Raw genomic sequence first — 18,391 nt, forward strand, 5'->3', positions numbered from 1 at the left:
ACCACTCAAAATGTGCAGCTCCAGGAGATACACATGCATGCCAAATATCAAGTTGCTATCTTCAATAATGCAAAAGTTATTGCAAAACTTTAACCAAGGTTAAAGTTTTGGGACACACACACAATGAATGAATGAATGACAGGCCAAAAACAATATGACCCCAATCTTTCTATCCTGGGGCATAAAAACTGAAAGAGGGGAAGCAATTTCCCAAAGTATGCTTTAAATGTGTGGAAAATTGCATCATTTTAAAGAAATTCTCTCAGGTGAAAGGGCCTTTCTCTTGAGGGCTGGGGACTTTTTAAGGGCCTTGCTAAAGAAGGAAAAAAAGACCCTGATGCTCTCACCTCGCTCTCCATGAAATGCTTGTCTCCCTTTAGACACAGCTGTGTTCTCCTCAAGGTCCTCTCATCAGCATCATCAAACACTGCAAACCAAGCGAACCAGTTTCATATCATACCAATTACCTTTAATAATACCAAATAAATGGTAGCAAATGATGTCTTTATTGTACCAGATACATTTTAATAGCTAATATTAATATTTTTATCAAAACATTACATACTAGGTGGCTCTATTGTGAATATCCTGCATATTACTCATTTAAAATGCTACAATCAACATTTGGTAATCCATTTATTAGTAACTTGTACTTCATAACATTAAATATAATAGCATGTAACTATAAGGAAATGTCATGTGCAACATGTTAAAATTTTGGTAGATTAAAGTGCATTAAAAGCACACAAAATAACGACAATCATTAGATGTTTTGGTAATGCTTACCAACAGTGTACATGCTAGAATCGCTCATCTGTTTAATGACTGCCTCCATGATGCGCCCAGTATCAGGGTGTTTGACCTCGACATTAGCCCCAATCTTAAAAAAAAATTCATCAACAAAATGTGGATATTTTTTTTAAACAAGATTTGATACTAGAACAAATGCTGCATATGTCAGAATAAACTCATCTCCATGTATATTTTTCTTAATTTTATCCGCTATTAATTTTAGTGTAGAAAGTTCTTACCGCCAAGGGTCCGGTAATGAATTCATCAGTTACTAGTAAATTTGACTGTGTTTCCTTCAAATATACCTAAAAATAGGAAAAGTACAAATATAAAAGCATTTTGTAAAATTGTGTTTCTCAAAATGTTGTAAAAAGTGCTTAGTTGGATTGAAAAAAATCGCTTCATTTGACTTAAATTGGGATATTAGTGTTGCTGTTGCTTTGATTACAAATGCTACAAAATAGAGAATAGAAGTGTTTTAGAAGTGTTTTAAATATTATCTTTACTAAAGGACAAATTTGTATAGCTGGAATGAACAAAAAACATTTGTTTTGCTCTGGTGATACGCACCCTACACTTCACAGACTTCACAATCTTTTTCACTTTAGCCTCACAGAAAGCACCCCTGTATTTAGCGCTAACATCGGTCCCAATTGGAAGATATGGGGGTTCCGATGAGGCCTGAAAAAAGTGAAAATAAAATGTATTTACATCTTCAAAAGAAACAAAACAATTAGACTTTTGATCAGCTACTTATTCAAAAACTGAACAACAATTACATGTAGTAGTTTAAGCTGCAAATGGTTTCAATATGTGATAGGTTCGTTTTATGCCGGGTTCTTTTACTATTCACCTTAAAGAAGGTTGAAATAAATAAGAAACTTTAAATTATCGTTTTTAACTCATGTATTGCGACTCAGATAAGTATATTCAATAGCAGAGTAAGTAATCGTGAAAAATATAGCTGTACTATGTGTACAGAACACTCAGGATCAACCTGATTACCTTGCCCAACTTGTTACTGGTGGGAAGGTGAGTTTGCCTTTAAATTTATAACATATACTATAGATAATATCTCATACCAGTAAGTGGATCGACATTGTAACATGAATCCAACAATGTGGAAACATTGAAACAATGATCGAATACTTATCGAATGTTTGTTCAACTTTATTTTCATTGAAATAATAGATTGGGCGTTTGGAAAGGTGTTATAAGGTTACCCACACATTTGCCAGTTGGATTCAAGTTCAACGGATCAAATGAATGAGTCGGCTTACATTGTACCCCACCCACACATAAAAGCGTAATAACAACAAAATCATTCAAATATTTACCATTGAAACACCAAAGAATACATTCATGACACTTATTTTAGTACGAATTTCTGAGTAGAATATATTATTAAAAGTTCAAGGGAATAAAATTGAACCTAAAATAAACTGTCAAAAGAATACACAACACGTCCGAACTACGAATTGGAGCAAAAAAAGAAATAAACGCTGTAACTTACCATTTTTCAGCTGAAATCACCTATTACCCAACGGCTTACTTAAGTGCGGCCTTTAATCTGTCTTGTTATTTGATTCTGTCAATATATATTTGAATATTGTCTGGCGAACGGTAATTTCCAAGTTTCGCCATGAATCCTGAACAACAACCTGACACAAAATTTCAGCTATCTGATTGGTTAAAAGTCACGTGGGTCCAAACATTTTGATCGGTTGGGCATGCGCTTTACATAGAAATGGCGGAATACACACGGCGAACTGAGTGAGAAAGGTGGTGACTTTAGCCTGCAAAAGCGGGAGATTCATTCAAAGGAAAAAAGAACTGGATGGCATTCAGGTGTATTTTTATATTCCTAACAGAATGAAATGAAAATATGTTTTATGACTCCCTTATTTATTTTAAAATATGAAAATTGTTTTTTGTTTATTATGTGGTGTACACATTATATGCCAACATCCGGGCGTGTGGAAACACAACCTAGGTGGCGCACCTCAACGTCAACATTACGGAATACACGCGCATGTTGCATAGTTTCATGCTTCATTGCATCGCAGATGTCAACACAGGTGTAGCAGTTACGCAAAGTTGAATACTACAATTTGCGTACGTTTATTTAATGTGGGTTCGAAATTAAATGAAATCCGAATGCAAAAACAATATTGCACTGTGTTACAAATATAGCGAAGACTGGCCCCACTAACAACTCGCCCCAACCCAATATTTTAAATGTTAATATATAGGCGTAAGTAAAAGGAATGTAAAATTGACCCAAATTATATTGATTCTGTTACTGCATTTATAGTGCACTTATAAACTGTTCATCGGCGTTTATATTGTAATGAAGTATGCATTGCAATGGCCTATAAACACTTTAAGATTATGAGTCTATTTAGCCCGGCTATGTATCCATGATGTACTAGTTTATTGACATGTATGACATAGATAGCATACGACCCAGATAAAGTATTTATTGTCATATATCTGTTCACAATAAGACATATTCATGCACAACTTAAGTCTTTGTGTTTTACACAGTAAAGTACCGAGTACAACAAACATGTTTAAATGTAGTTGTGGAATAAGTAATATTCATATAGTTCAATGATTGTTTTATTCTGTTTGTTTTTTAACAGGATGAGGAATATGATGATCTGAAATGGAGGGCAAGGAGGTGCTGCTGGACTACCTAGCGGGTGCCATTTCTGGTAAGAATAAAACATGCTGATCAATGGTCAGGTGCTGGGTCTGTTCTTTCACATTTACACTTTACTGTACTTCTCAGGTAGACATTGACATGAGCTATATATATAAGTAGACATTAGCACATGGTCATCTGCTATCTTAGTAAGTTATTATCATTTGCTATTTAACCCTTTACCACTTAGATACGTATTTTGACACATTTATAGTCCCTTTAATAGAAAGTTACATTTAATTAAAGACCTTTCTTATTAAATTCAAGTTTTAAAGGCTTCAGTTCAAACCCTTAGATACTGATGAACAGCAATCAGCATAAAACCTGAACAGACTGTGAGTTACTCGCAGGCTGTTCTGGTTGTATGCTGTTTGCACATAGCAATTTTCACTTTGCTTCTGAGTGGGAAAGGGTTAAGTTAAGTTGGCAGGCTCTGCGTAAGGTAAAAAATAGCCTGTGCTAAAATAGACATTGTCTCTATTGCTATCTCGGGCACTAGACATTCATGCATTCAACAAAAGTAGTAAAACTCATATTAAGTTTAAATCTATTTATTTAAGTTTGATTGCATTTAAAGTACTTACTTTTTTATGCCCCTGGATTGAAAGATCGGGGGCATATTGTTTTTGGCCTGTCTGTCTGTCATTCATTGTGTATGTCCCAAAACTTTTACCTTGGTCAAAGTTTTGGAATAACTTTTGCATTATTGAAGATAGCAACTTGATATTTGGCATGTATGTGTATCTCATGGAGCTTCACATTTTGAGTGGTGAAAGGTCAAGGTCATCCTTCAAGGTCAAAGGTCAAATATATGGCTTCAAAGCGGCGCAATAGGGGGCATTGTGTTTCTGACAAACACATCTCTTGTTATTAACTTGAAGTTACTACTTATCTATAACGCTTTCAATCCCTTTCCTGGGCCTAGAACCAGTTCTAAGTGTGTTTGGGGAAGAACGCTCAGTGGGGATTGAAATTGTAACCTCCCGGTGGCTAGGGGGACACCATACCTATTACACCACCGGGACCACAATTATATTAAGCATCTAAATAGTTAAGTAAATTTTGCGTCATTTTAGCTCGGCTATTATCGGAGAAAACACGAGGTATTGTCATAGCCAGCTTGTCCGCCGTCCGCGTCATGCTAAAACCTTAATCATGCATCCACCTACAACATTGAAACTTCATATGTAGCAGCACCTTGATGAGTTCTACACGCCACACCCATTTTTGAATCACTAGGTCAAAGGTGAAGGTCACTGTGACCTCTAATATTCTTCTGACAAGCTTTCATTTATTCATTAACTGCACTTGCAGTCGAGCGTTGGCACCCGCTATGCAGTGCTCTTGTAAAAATATATTATACATTTTTGATATTGCTGAAGATCTGTGCAATGTTCTATGATTGTTGCATTTTCAGGCTCTGCAGGGATGGTGTTTGGACATCCGCTGGACACAGTCAAGTGTCAGATGCAGGTGCAGCAGGCTGGGAACCAGTACAGGGGAGTCTGGGACTGCTGCCTCACCATACACAGACAGGGACTGGTATGTAGCCTATTGGTGGAGCACCACTTGCATCAAAGAATACAATCTATTCCTGCTGCCTGTTTCATCTTACAGTCCATTGGTGTTGGTAACATCACTGCTACCACTGTTATAAATTGCTGCTTTGTTACAACAAGAATACATTTGTTTCTGAAACTCCAGAAACAAAACATAAAAGAGGGGCTTTACAGAAATATTAATTAATTCATTGTCTTCATGGATACACTCCATCGTTTGACAGAACATCCATTGCAGAGAAAAACAACTACACAAAATCATACAGGGTTTTGTTGTATTTCCAGTCAAAGGGATTCTTCCGAGGGCTGTCATGGCCGCTGTTTTCCTACGGACTTGTCAACTCAGTTTTTTTTGGCACATATGCGAACACGCTAAAGCTCCTGGGTGTGCGGACCTCGGAACATTCGGCCCCAGAGTTTCTGCCTATCTGTGTAGCCGGTAGTGTCGGGGGGTTGGCACAGCTGGGTGTGTCCGTACCCGTGGAGGTGATGAAAGTTGTACTGCAGTCCCAGATTCCTCACCCTGATACACACCACAAAACACTAGGTATGTACTGCAAACAAGCACACATCAGGTCTTTACAGACACGCTTTCTGTAGGCCATTTAATGGCAACACTAGGTATGTACTGCCAACAAGCACACATCAGGTCTTTACAGACATGCTTTCTGTAGGCCATTTAATGGCAACACTAGGTATGTACTGCCAACAAGCACACATCAGGTCTTTACAGACACGCTTTCTGTAGGCCATTTAATGGCAACACTAGGTATGTACTGCAAACAAGCACACATCAGGTCTTTACAGACATGCTTTCTGTAGGCCATTTAATGGCAACACTAGGTATGTACTGCCAACAAGCACACATCAGGTCTTTACAGACACGCTTTCTGTAGGCCATTTAATGGCAACACTAGGTATGTACTGCAAACAAGCACACATCAGGTCTTTACAGACATGCTTTCTGTAGGCCATTTAATGGCAACACTAGGTATGTACTGCAAACAAGCACACATCAGGTCTTTACAGACACGCTTTCTGTAGGCCATTTAATGGCAACACTAGGTATGTACTGCAAACAAGCACACATCAGGTCTTTACAGACATGCTTTCTGTAGGCCATTTAATGGCAACACTAGGTATGTACTGCCAACAAGCACACATCAGGTCTTTACAGACATGCTTTCTGTATGCCATTTAATGGCAACACTAGGTATGTACTGCAAACAAGCACACATCAGGTCTTTACAGACATGCTTTCTGTAGGCCATTTAATGGCAATACTAGGTATGTACTGCAAACAAGCACACATCAGGTCTTTACAGACATGCTTTCTGTAGGCCATTTAATGGCAACACTAGGTATGTACTGCCAACAAGCACACATCAGGTCTTTACAGACATGCTTTCTGTAGGCCATTTAATGGCAATACTAGGTATGTACTGCAAACAAGCACACATCAGGTCTTTACAGACATGCTTTCTGTAGGCCATTTAATGGCAACACTAGGTATGTACTGCAAACAAGCACACATCAGGTCTTTACAGACATGCTTTCTGTAGGCCATTTAATGGCAACACTAGGTATGTACTGCAAACAAGCACACATCAGGTCTTTACAGACATGCTTTCTGTAGGCCATTTAATGGCAACACTAGGTATGTACTGCCAACAAGCACACATCAGGTCTTTACAGACATGCTTTCTGTAGGTCATTTAATGGCAACACTAGGTATGTACTGCAAACAAGCACACATCAGGTCTTTACAGACATGCTTTCTGTAGGCCATTTAATGGCAATACTAGGTATGTACTGCAAACAAGCACACATCAGGTCTTTACAGACATGCTTTCTGTAGGCCATTTAATGGCAACACTAGGTATGTACTGCCAACAAGCACACATCAGGTCTTTACAGACATGCTTTCTGTAGGCCATTTAATGGCAATACTAGGTATGTACTGCAAACAAGCACACATCAGGTCTTTACAGACATGCTTTCTGTAGGCCATTTAATGGCAACACTAGGTATGTACTGCAAACAAGCACACATCAGGTCTTTACAGACATGCTTTCTGTAGGCCATTTAATGGCAACACTAGGTATGTACTGCAAACAAGCACACATCAGGTCTTTACAGACATGCTTTCTGTAGGCCATTTAATGGCAACACTAGGTATGTACTGCAAACAAGCACACATCAGGTCTTTACAGACATGCTTTCTGTAGGCCATTTAATGGCAACACTAGGTATGTACTGCAAACAAGCACACATCAGGTCTTTACAGACACGCTTTCTGTAGGCCATTTAATGGCAACACTAGGTATGTACTGCCAACAAGCACACATCAGGTCTTTACAGACACGCTTTCTGTAGGCCATTTAATGGCAACACTAGGTATGTACTGCAAACAAGCACACATCAGGTCTTTACAGACACGCTTTCTGTAGGCCATTTAATGGCAATACTAGGTATGTACTGCAAACAAGCACACATCAGGTCTTTACAGACACGCTTTCTGTAGGCCATTTAATGGCAACACTAGGTATGTACTGCAAACAAGCACACATCAGGTCTTTACAGACATGCTTTCTGTAGGCCATTTAATGGCAACACTAGGTATGTACTGCAAACAAGCACACATCAGGTCTTTACAGACATGCTTTCTGTAGGCCATTTAATGGCAACACTAGGTATGTACTGCAAACAAGCACACATCAGGTCTTTACAGACATGCTTTCTGTAGGCCATTTAATGGCAACACTAGGTATGTACTGACAACAAGCACACATCAGGTCTTTACAGACATGCTTTCTGTAGGCCATTTAATGGCAATACTAGGTATGTACTGCAAACAAGCACACATCAGGTCTTTACAGACATGCTTTCTGTAGGCCATTTAATGGCAACACTGGGTATGTACTGCCAACAAGCACATATCAGGTCTTTACAGACATGCTTTCTGTAGGCCATTTAATGGCAACACTAGGTATGTACTGCAAACAAGCACACATCAGGTCTTTACAGACATGCTTTCTGTAGGCCATTTAATGGCAACACTAGGTATGTACTGCCAACAAGCACACATCAGGTCTTTACAGACACGCTTTCTGTAGGCCATTTAATGGCAACACTAGGTATGTACTGCAAACAAGCACACATCAGGTCTTTACAGACACGCTTTCTGTAGGCCATTTAATGGCAACACTAGGTATGTACTGCAAACAAGCACACATCAGGTCTTTACAGACATGCTTTCAGTAGGCCATTTAATGGCAACACTAGGTATGTACTGCAAACAAGCACACATCAGGTCTTTACAGACACGCTTTCTGTAGGCCATTTAATGGCAACACTAGGTATGTACTGCCAACAAGCACACATCAGGTCTTTACAGACACGCTTTCTGTAGGCCATTTAATGGCAACACTAGGTATGTACTGCAAACAAGCACACATCAGGTCTTTACAGACATGCTTTCTGTAGGCCATTTAATGGCAACACTAGGTATGTACTGCCAACAAGCACACATCAGGTCTTTACAGACATGCTTTCTGTAGGCCATTTAATGGCAACACTAGGTATGTACTGCAAACAAGCACACATCAGGTCTTTACAGACATGCTTTCTGCAGGCCATTTAATGGCAACCATGTGTTATCCTGGCGAAAATTTTGCATTTCACACAAAATATGGTGGTAACATTTATTCGACTTGTAAAGCGTTTTAACAAATTATTGTTGAATTCATTACACCCAGTTATAATTGTTTTGTTGAATTCTTAAATGAGCATAATCTGAAACACGCCGCCAAATTTAAATGTTAAAGCCACATTAATAAACTCTAGCTTCAAATAAACTGCTTCATGTACATAATGTTTCTTTGTTTCAATAAAAAACGCGCGAAAATGATGTACAACGTCTAATGGAAAGTGTTGGTGTATTTATTGTTGTATAACGCGTGTTCAGTGGGGAAAAACCCATCCCAATTGGACGTTATTTCGTCAAATCTTAAAAAAGTAACATATGCTTAAATTCATTTGATACTTAATAAAAATGGTGAATGTTTGTGTTCATGAAATTTTATCCTCAATATTTACTAAAATTTGCTTTTTATGCCCCCTGTAGGGTGGCATATAGCAGTTGAACTGTTGGTTAGTCCGTCTATCAGTCTGTGCATCCCTCCGAAAACTTTAACATTGCCCCTAAATTTTGCAATATTGAGGAAAGCAACTTGATATTTGGAATGCATGTGTATCTCATGGAGTTGCACATTTTGAGTGGTGAAAGGTCAAGGTCATCCTTCAAGGTCATAGGTAAAAAAAAATCAAAGCGGCACAGTAGGGGGCATTGTGTTTCTGACAAACTGATCTTTTGTTAAATAGAATTTACGGGATTATCGGGTAATGAATGGAAAAAAGTTAGTATGCAGAAATTGAGTCTGGTTGATACGGATGTGTTGGTGAATAGATCGAGTTGGGATTATGTGTAAATTTGCCTAAAAGCGTTAAAACAACATAAAAAATGTTGTTATGAAGGACTTTATAGCTTTTTTTCCTTGAATAGTCCCAATGCACTAAATAACGTCAACAATAAATGTGACAAAAACATTTACGTATGGAGGGGGCGTCAGAAAAAAATCCTGTGGAAAGCACCGGAATATTAAACTTGAAATTGTCTTATCCAGGTTGCGTTCTGAAAATCTTTCCAAAGACACCAAGTGCTGATTCTGCCCTGGATAAAGACTTTAATGACTGTCACCCTTTTGATGCATTTAAGCTTTTACAAATAACTTTTTACTTTACTTTAAAACGTTTCATCTAGTTTCTTGCAATATGATGCATGTTAAAGGACACCACACTCGCTGCATAATTGTGAAGACTTTCTGAATCAACCAGCCCAGTCTTTGTTGGCTGTCTCCATCACAGTGGATTCATTACCGAACATCCATTGATATACTTTAAAGCAGAAAATGTCATCCCCAACATTGTCGAGCACAAAATTCCACTTGTTGCTCGTCCTTACTAGTTATTATCTGTTCCAAGACAATATTTTATGTCCCCCACTATAGTAGTGGGGGACATATCGTTTTTGCCCTGTCTGTTGGTCTGTTGGTTGGTCTGTTGGTTGGTTTGCGCCAACTTTAACATTTGCAATAACTTTTGCAATATTGAAGATAGGAACTTGATATTTGGCATGCATATGTATCTCATGGAGCTGCACATTTTGAGGGGTGAAAGGTCAAGGTCATCCTTCAAGGTCAAAGGTCAAATATATGGGTCAAAATCGCTCATTTAATGTATACTTTTGCAGTATTTCAATATTCAAGATAGCAACTTGATATTTGGCATGCATGTGTATCTCATGGAGCTGCACATTTAGAGTGGTGAAAGGTCAAGGTCATCCTTCAAGGTCAGATGTCAAATATATGTGGCCAAAATCGCTCATTTTATGAGTACTTTTGCAATATTGAAGATAGCAACTTGATATTTGGCATGCATGTGTATCTCATGGAGCTGCACATTTTGAGTGGTGAAAGGTCAAGGTCATCCTTCAAGATCAGAGGTCAAATATATGTGGCCCAAATCGCTAATTTTATGAATACTTTTGCAATATTGAAGATAGCAACTTGATATTTGGCATGCATGTGTATCTCATGGAGCTGAACATTTTAGTGGTGAAAGGTCAAGGTCATCCTTCAAGGTCAAATATATGGGTCAAAATTGCTCATGTAATGTCACTTCTGCAATATTGAAGCTAGCAATTTTATATTTGAAATGCATGTGTATCTCATGGAGCTGCACATTTTGAGTGGTGAAGGGTCAAGATCAAGGTAATCCTACAAGGTCAAACATCATATAGGGGGACATTGTGTTTCACAAACGCATCTTGTTTAATATGTAACCGTTAATATTGAAATACACAAAATGAAAGTTTGGTAGGGTTAAAGCTTTAAACAAAAATAAAGTAAAGCACAGTCATAATATATAAAAGGAAACAAGATAAATGCACATTGTATCTTAAAGAAACCCTACTTTGATATAGGAGTTCTAGGAGTACTGGTATCATACTTAATAGTGGAAAATCACTGAAAATTATCTTACAGTAAGAGTGCCTTAAATTATCAATTTTCCTGGGGCATTAAATCACTTAATGCAGATGCATTATGCCTGATTCTCTTTTGTCATGCATCAAATGCATTGCAGCGATCAACAGGGACTACTACACAGGACCTCGTGAAGGTGCCCTGGACATAGTGCGTTCCAAGGGTCTGCGGGGGTTGTACCGGGGAACCATCTCACAGATGTACCGGGACATTCCCGCATCCGTCTCCTACTTCCTCATCTTTGAATACTGCTCCTTCTACAGTCACAGGTCAGTGATGATTTTAGCCCAAAATTAGAGCCTCTTACAAGCTGTTTCCCAAATGGCAAGAAGTAAAAAAGAATCCTCAAAAAAATTAACACAAAATTTCCCTAAACCCCAAAATTTTTGTTTATTGAGTTTATGAAACAGCGATATAATTCCATAGTTCCTGAATTTAATATATATTTAAAAATGCAGCAAAGCATGTACTTATAAACAATAAGAATACTGTTATTATTATCACATGAATAATGTTTCTTATTACCCAATATCCTTGTTTATCACGCTATTTTCCCCATTCCAAAAGTTACAGGCTGTAAAATATAAAGCAAAAACAAATGAGCCGTGTTCTGAGAAAACTGGGCTTTACGCTTTTATGGTATTTTTCGTTTAAAGGAAGTCCCTGTTTACCGAAAATCAAGTTTAGGTGGAAAGTGTCGTTCCTGATAAGCCTGTGCTGACTGCACTGGGACGACACTTTCCGCCAACGCATTAAGCCCAGTTTTCTCAGAACACGACACAAATCCACTGCAGGTATCTGCCCTCCCTCAACAGCCAGCTCATGAACTTCATGTCAGGGGGTGTGGCAGGGGTGCTAAGCTGGACCCTCATCATGCCATTCGACGTGATCAAGAGTCGCGTGCAAGCTGACGTCAAGGGGAACATGTTCTCCGGAGTGTGGGATTGTGCACTGAAGAGCGTTCGTAACGAGGGGGTGGCTGTTCTGTTCCGTGGGTATTCTGCTGTCGCCACACGGGCATTCCTTGTTAATTCGGTCACCTTGTTAGCATATGTTGAACTGTTGAAGGCTTTTGGATTGCGACAACATATGGGAAGCTAGTTTAACATTTATTTGTGAAAGCAAAGCTGTTTTCAATCTTTATGAAATTTTCATTTTGATAGATTGACCCTACTTTTTGCTCAAACCTACAAATTACTCAAACCTTCTACATTTAATATCCAATCAGGTTCAGAAACTAACATTTTTTATATGGTTGCCTTTTCTTTCAATACTTTTTATACAAACAACATGGGAGTTTTTTTTAGAAAACCTTGGGGCTAATTTACTTCTGTTATTGCAAGCCAGGCATAAGGCATGCTGTTTACACACATGAACAGTTGTTATGCCCCCAGATGGAATGATCGAGGGTATATTGTTTTTGGCCTGTCTGTCTGTCTGTTTGTCCCAAAATTTTAACCGTGGTCATAACTTTTGCAATATTGAAGATAGCAACTTGATATTTGGCATGCATGTGTATCTCATGGAGCTGCACATTTTGAGTGGTGAAAGGTCAAGGTCATCCTTCAAGGTCAAAGGTCATTATTTCTAAAATAGCTGCCATGCAGCTTCAAAGCAGCACAGTAGGGGGGCATTTTGTTTCACAAGCACAGCTCTTTTTGTTTCTTTATGTTGAAATAATTGTTTACAAGGAGCAGGGAGATTTACTTGAGCAATCTTAGGGAAGACAAACATACATATTTTATTTGGAATATTATTTAGCCTTTTGGTTCTGTATATGCAGCCTATTTAAAGTTTCATTGACTTTGTTATTTTTTAAAGAAAATAATTTTAACTCAAGTGAGACATCAACTAAAACTGTATGCATCTACAACACAATAAAAGGAATAATACTGTACATATCAGACATTTCCGTAATAGCAGAACAAATCTAGGAAGGCACCCAAGCAACTTTGAATTGTTGATATCTTTTCAATTAATCGCGTCAGACATCATTAAGGAGAGCATGATATTTTTGCAATAATTTTGAAGAAAATCCTTAAACACATACTTTCCTTAACTAATAGACACAGAAATACTGTTTCCAAAATATGAGGGTGGAAAAATCAATAATAATGGATAAAACTAAAGGATAGAAAGAATCATTTTTGTTAAGTTTTCACAATATCCTCCTGTATAAAACAGTACGATTGGTTGTATAGGATTATTACTGTGAAACCATTATTAATCGTCAGGCATTAATTTTCATAAATTTCGTCAGTCGACCGATCGGCGAATTTAAGATCCTAACACCAATCATGCTCTATGTTTTAACAAAAACAAACTCTGAGTTGAACAATATTTTAAAACTTTACCGTAGACATGAGGCATTAAATTCCAACATAATCCATGCACACATTCACTGCTGTTTCGTAATCAAGATTAATCGGGTTTTGACACAAAGGGATGTAGATTACACAAGGTACTTAACTGACACGTTACACTTCTTTACACGCGTGTGCAGTACAGCTGTATTGAATGCGTTGACTTCGTTTATGTAGAATGGTAATGAATTAGCGCTAATTGTTTATAACTTTATTACCCATTAGGTGCATTGTGTTTTTCAGGGGTGTTGCATATTAGCCATCACGCAGCGAATGCCGATGAAAGACAATAAACCAAATGAAAAGATGACGATGTGTGATCAACATGCGTATTTATCACAAATTAATAAAGAATATTTTAATTGCTGTTTGTTGTTTGATTGTTTGCGTTTAACCACACTTATTACTATTTTAAATGTATCAATTTATTTTTTTTTAAATTATTGACATTATTGATTTATATACCGGTAGTTTACTTTTTAAGAACAAACACACACATAGAGTTTATAATTTTAATGTTGATATCAGAATAAAAAAGCATTTTATTTGAAAAAAACCCACTTAACAAACTGGAACTTCTTTCGTATAACACAAACAGTTTTAAAACGGTATTGATAGCATTTTAATTAAAATCATACCAACTAGAATTACGATTGTTATCAGTATGGCAATTATAATAATAGAAAAAGACTAATAGGCAATTGGCTTCGTTGTTACAAACACTCGTTAACGGTTATTCGATCCCACTTGTCCGCTAATCATAACAATGAACGTGTGAATGGCATACATTAAGAGGGTCCATTACTGTCCCTCGATAACATAAGACTAGTTAATTGGCATGTGACAAACAGGCCCCACCTCCTGCAGTGATTCTCAAGTGTGTTCCCGCATTCGTACGATTTTTCGCAACTGCGTTTGATCGCGAATATGTATTACACACAAATCAGATATTGACTGACGCATATTTTTTTTCAATCAGAAATCAACGAATTTAAGTGCTGACGAAATCGTCATTTTTATAAAAATGACGAAATTTTGTGCTGTCGAAAATAAATGGTTTCACAGTATATCAATGATTCATGTTTTTGTATTCCAAACAACATACAACCATGAATGGGAAAATATATGAAAGAACTTATGATTATATAATTATGTTCCTTAATGAATAAAATTACTGGTATTTTTATTAAAATGTCTATGGAATTTTATTTTACTCTAAGCGTTAGATCAATACATGTGTAACATATTTTTATCTAACGTGAGCACAATGTGTTAATGGTGAACTTTTGTGATCGCCTTTTGTCTGACGTGCGGTGTCAATATAGCCTTTGTTAACTTGCAAGTTCTTCTGAAACTTGAATTCTTATTTGTTATTCACCATCTGTTTTTGAAATTTTAATGAGATTGTACATGGCGGTTTTGAAGGAAGGCTCTAAGATATATTTGGGCCGTGCTCTGTTAAAAGGGGGTTTAATGCATGTGCGTTAAGTGTCGTCCCAGATTAGCCTGTCTAAACTGGAGTTTTGCTACAAAGAGACTTTCTTGAAACCAAAAAAATCAAAAGTGGAAAGTGTCGTCCCTGATAAGCCTGTACAGACTGCACAGGCTAATCTGGGAGGACACTACGCACATTCATTAAACCCTCTTTTCACAGAGCACAGCTCATTTGTAGAACTTACTTTAAATAGGAAATCATATTGTCGACAATGGTATTATAACTGTAGTTTGGTTGTTAAAGAGAAGCGCAATCCAGGTTTAACCTTGAACTAAAGTGCTTTTTTGTAACAAAGGACCATAATAAACAACAATAACAATAATGATGCCATCTTAAGAATGTGAACATTTGCGCAATTGGCGTCGTCGTGCCAAAATCACAATACCTATGTACATTTTCAATAAAATTATAAAAGTCAATTAGCTTTTTCAAAATGTTGTAGGTAAATGCTCACAAGTTCAACCAACTTGATGCATTTATTTGATCCCATATGTACATTTATGTTTCACACATGAATTTAATTCTTTACTTGTTAAATTCTCAAGTTTATATGATTTAACTTGCATGGCATTACTGTTGATGTTAACATGGACATGTCTGTATTTATGTACATACGTTTCTTTCCAGGTTTAAGTGAATTTATGGCATTTATGTATACATATTTCTTGAGTACCAGTAATTACACATGTAATTATCAATGATAAAACATTTACTGTCTTCAATATTCATTGAATACATGTATTTTTGACTGCTGAATAATGGCCAAATATAACTTGAATGGTTTGTAGAAATTATCCACCATATTGCTATCAATTGTGAATATTTTTAATTTGAGAAATTTAATTGTGTAAATTGTGTTTATTTTTATATTAGATTTACACTTAATATGTTCATATTTTTTTAAATAAATTCGTAATATTCAAGTTTTGTCATAAAAATATCACAGATCAATAATATGCATCTTCAAAACCCCACTGATTCAGTTTGTAACAAAACAAAAATGCAACAAATACAAAATCTTATCAAATGACAAATTAGCATCTTGTATCAGACTTATCCTTGATTATGATTGGACATAACACGTACAGGTAATCCATCATCTTTCCTGGGTAAATGCACTCTATAGAGATAGGATAGAATTCACACAAAAGTAAATGTGTATTATATGAAAAGGGAGATAACAAATTGACCTTTATTACATCAAGTTTATCTGTGACAGAATGGAACAATTTGAACAAACTTCATCATATTTTATCAGTAATCTATCTATATTATATAGACTAAGCCAATCATACAACTACAAACAGTGCATATAAGATTTGCAAATTGAGTATAAATTACAGCTGTCTGATGCAAATATCTGCGTTTTTTTGCACATGTAAACAATATTTTATTATCAATTTGACTTGATTTTCAGTATATGTCTTTCATGCAGAACCCTTAACTACTATGATTAGTATTTTGACACCTTTGTAGTTCCTTATAAAGATAAATTTAATTTAAGACCTTTCTTACTAGATTCAAATTATAAAGGCTTTATTTCCAACCCTTAGATACTGATGAGCAGCAAACATCATAAAATCTGAACTGACTGCAAGTTACTCGCAGGCTGTTATGGTTTTATAATGTTTGCACATAGCCTTTTCACTTTGCTTTTGAGTGGTAAAGGGTTTAATGTATCATTATATTTATAAAATCAACTGTCGATGAAAAGACAATTACTGAAACAAATATTAATAATTTATACGAACTGTTAACATATATTTTGAAGTCAGAATGTGCTTTTATGTATGCATGTATTTACTACAATCGCTATAACAACAACTGCTTGACGTTCAAATCATTCATACACTTAAAAGGTGCAAATATAATAAATAAAAATTACAATATTAAAAATGGTCAACACTTGCTTTTGTCCATGATTTTTATTTACATTTACAAACGTGTGTTGTTGTTGTTCAACAAAACAGAAGATTTCATGAGCCTGGCTGTCGGAAAACATGGCTTAATGTGTATGTGTAAAGTGTTGGCCTGTGATAAGACTGTGCAGTTCACACAGGTTTATCAAGGACGACACTTTCTGCTTTTATGGAATTTGTCCATAAGGAAAATTCAGTCTAGCGGAAAGTGTTGTCCCTGTGCGAGCTGCATAGGCTAATCTGGGACAACAGTACAAACATGCATTAAGCCCACTTTTCCCAAAACAAGGCACATTTTTTATTGCAATAAATGGTTTCATACATTTGGACCACTTATACAATCTCGACCATGAAAACTGCAGTCGTTCATCAACAATCACTATCATAATCCAGACACTGTCGATTGCCAGACACACTATTAGTCTGATTGTTAGGCTGTTGTAGCCAGCAAAGTATAATTGAAACAATTAAAATACAATTTAATGTACCACTAATGACCACTGTATATCAATTGTGAAGTGATGCAGACTTGTGTTCTTTGGCAGGCATGTCAAAAGGGAACTGGGTCAGCCTTTCCTCCACTCCATCAAAACTGTCTGGACCTGCAACATATGAGAACATTCAAATAAGAATACTGTACAATCATTATTATTTGTGGGTCATAGAGAATACTAGGTCGGTGCCGAATAAAGCAATGTTTATTTTGCCAGGCTTAGAAAATCTGAACCACGAGCCTTGGCGATTGGGATTTATCCCATCAATTTTCTTAGTCGTAAATTATTTCTTTAAAAATAAAATAGGAAAATCGAACTACACGGAAAATCCCAAAGTTATTTTAAGCAAACATTGTTTCATTATTTTAATCGTGCCAATCCTAATACATTACAAAACGATCAGTAACTAACCTGTTTTTCTGTTTATCATACCTCTACGACCCTGATTTTTAAGAAATAATGGGAAAAAAAACACTAAACAACTGCAGCTTTAGCGTGAAAGAACATGCATTGTGTCGTATGACGTGTTAATAATGACATCACGAGTACGCGCACTTAATATTTGTAAATACCGTTTTTTTGCTTTTTGAGTTGCATTATGTGTTAAAAATATATTACATCTTGGTATCGAATTGTTTGTATTGTTGCATCTTATTCAATTTTACTGAAAATGATAACTTTATAGTTGATTCCGAGTCATATGACCATTCTCCGCCGCGCGTGACAGCTATATTTCAGCAATGCCGAAATAGAGGAAAATTTATTCCACAGTGGTTTATTTCGACAATGCACGTCTGATGATGGGATAAATTAATTTTCTTTGCTTTCATGTGTTGACCAATTCACAAATTTAACACAAGCACAAGAAGGAAATGACCGACGCAAATATCCGTTTTTTTTCCCCAAATCAGAAAAAGTCCTCACAGGCTTATTGGGCAAATCTTTCCGTCTTAACTGG

The 18,391-nt window shown here is 36.6% G+C and overlaps 3 protein-coding genes across 7 annotated transcripts in view; 1 reads left to right on the forward strand and 2 right to left on the reverse strand.

Annotated features, from left to right (window-relative positions):
* LOC127871296 (AT-rich interactive domain-containing protein 4A-like) overlaps positions 1 to 2,500 on the reverse strand; it is a 40,773-nt gene extending 38,273 nt beyond the window's left edge. The window contains exons 1-5 of one of the 2 annotated variants that reach the window (XM_052414062.1): positions 2,306 to 2,500; positions 1,363 to 1,473; positions 1,032 to 1,097; positions 787 to 880; positions 348 to 427 (exon numbers count right to left, since the gene is read on the reverse strand). In XM_052414062.1, the coding sequence (XP_052270022.1) occupies positions 348 to 427; positions 787 to 880; positions 1,032 to 1,097; positions 1,363 to 1,473; positions 2,306 to 2,308 (354 nt within the window). In that variant the 5' untranslated portion in view covers positions 2,309 to 2,500. The remainder of the gene's footprint in view (positions 1 to 347; positions 428 to 786; positions 881 to 1,031; positions 1,098 to 1,362; positions 1,474 to 2,305) is intronic. The other variant, XM_052414063.1, reaches the window with a different exon arrangement.
* A 28-nt stretch (positions 2,501 to 2,528) lies between these two features.
* Positions 2,529 to 16,928, forward strand: LOC127871303 (solute carrier family 25 member 45-like). 4 transcript variants are annotated; one of them, XM_052414081.1, is made up of 6 exons: positions 2,529 to 2,642; positions 3,438 to 3,509; positions 4,917 to 5,041; positions 5,344 to 5,605; positions 11,263 to 11,431; positions 11,957 to 16,928. In XM_052414081.1, the coding sequence occupies exons 2-6, from the start codon at positions 3,461 to 3,463 to the stop codon at positions 12,261 to 12,263; spliced, it is 912 nt and encodes a 303-aa protein (XP_052270041.1). In that variant the 5' UTR covers positions 2,529 to 2,642; positions 3,438 to 3,460; the 3' UTR covers positions 12,264 to 16,928. The 4 variants fall into 4 exon arrangements, with proteins under 4 accessions (XP_052270041.1, XP_052270044.1, XP_052270043.1 ...); XM_052414084.1 differs by lacking the exon at positions 2,529 to 2,642 and adding an exon at positions 2,797 to 2,907; XM_052414083.1 differs by lacking the exon at positions 2,529 to 2,642 and adding an exon at positions 3,198 to 3,267.
* LOC127872563 (KICSTOR complex protein kaptin-like) overlaps positions 16,256 to 18,391 on the reverse strand; it is a 35,131-nt gene continuing 32,995 nt past the window's right edge. Inside the window, exon 16 of the mRNA XM_052415889.1 lies at positions 16,256 to 17,541. Coding sequence (XP_052271849.1) covers positions 17,447 to 17,541 — 95 coding nt within the window. The 3' untranslated portion in view covers positions 16,256 to 17,446. The remainder of the gene's footprint in view (positions 17,542 to 18,391) is intronic.

Source organism: Dreissena polymorpha, chromosome 3 (genome assembly GCF_020536995.1).
Source record: "Dreissena polymorpha isolate Duluth1 chromosome 3, UMN_Dpol_1.0, whole genome shotgun sequence".
NCBI classification, from domain to species: domain Eukaryota; kingdom Metazoa; phylum Mollusca; class Bivalvia; order Myida; family Dreissenidae; genus Dreissena; species Dreissena polymorpha.

Coding starts and splice junctions, on each gene's coding strand:
- LOC127871303 (XM_052414081.1), top strand. CDS start 3,461: ATGGAGGGCAAGGAGGTGCTGCTGGACTACCTAGCGGGTGCCATTTCT. Junction 5,606..11,262: donor TACACACCACAAAACACTAG/GTATGTACTGCA, acceptor AATGCATTGCAG/CGATCAACAGGGACTACTAC. Junction 11,432..11,956: donor TGCTCCTTCTACAGTCACAG/GTCAGTGATGAT, acceptor AATCCACTGCAG/GTATCTGCCCTCCCTCAACA.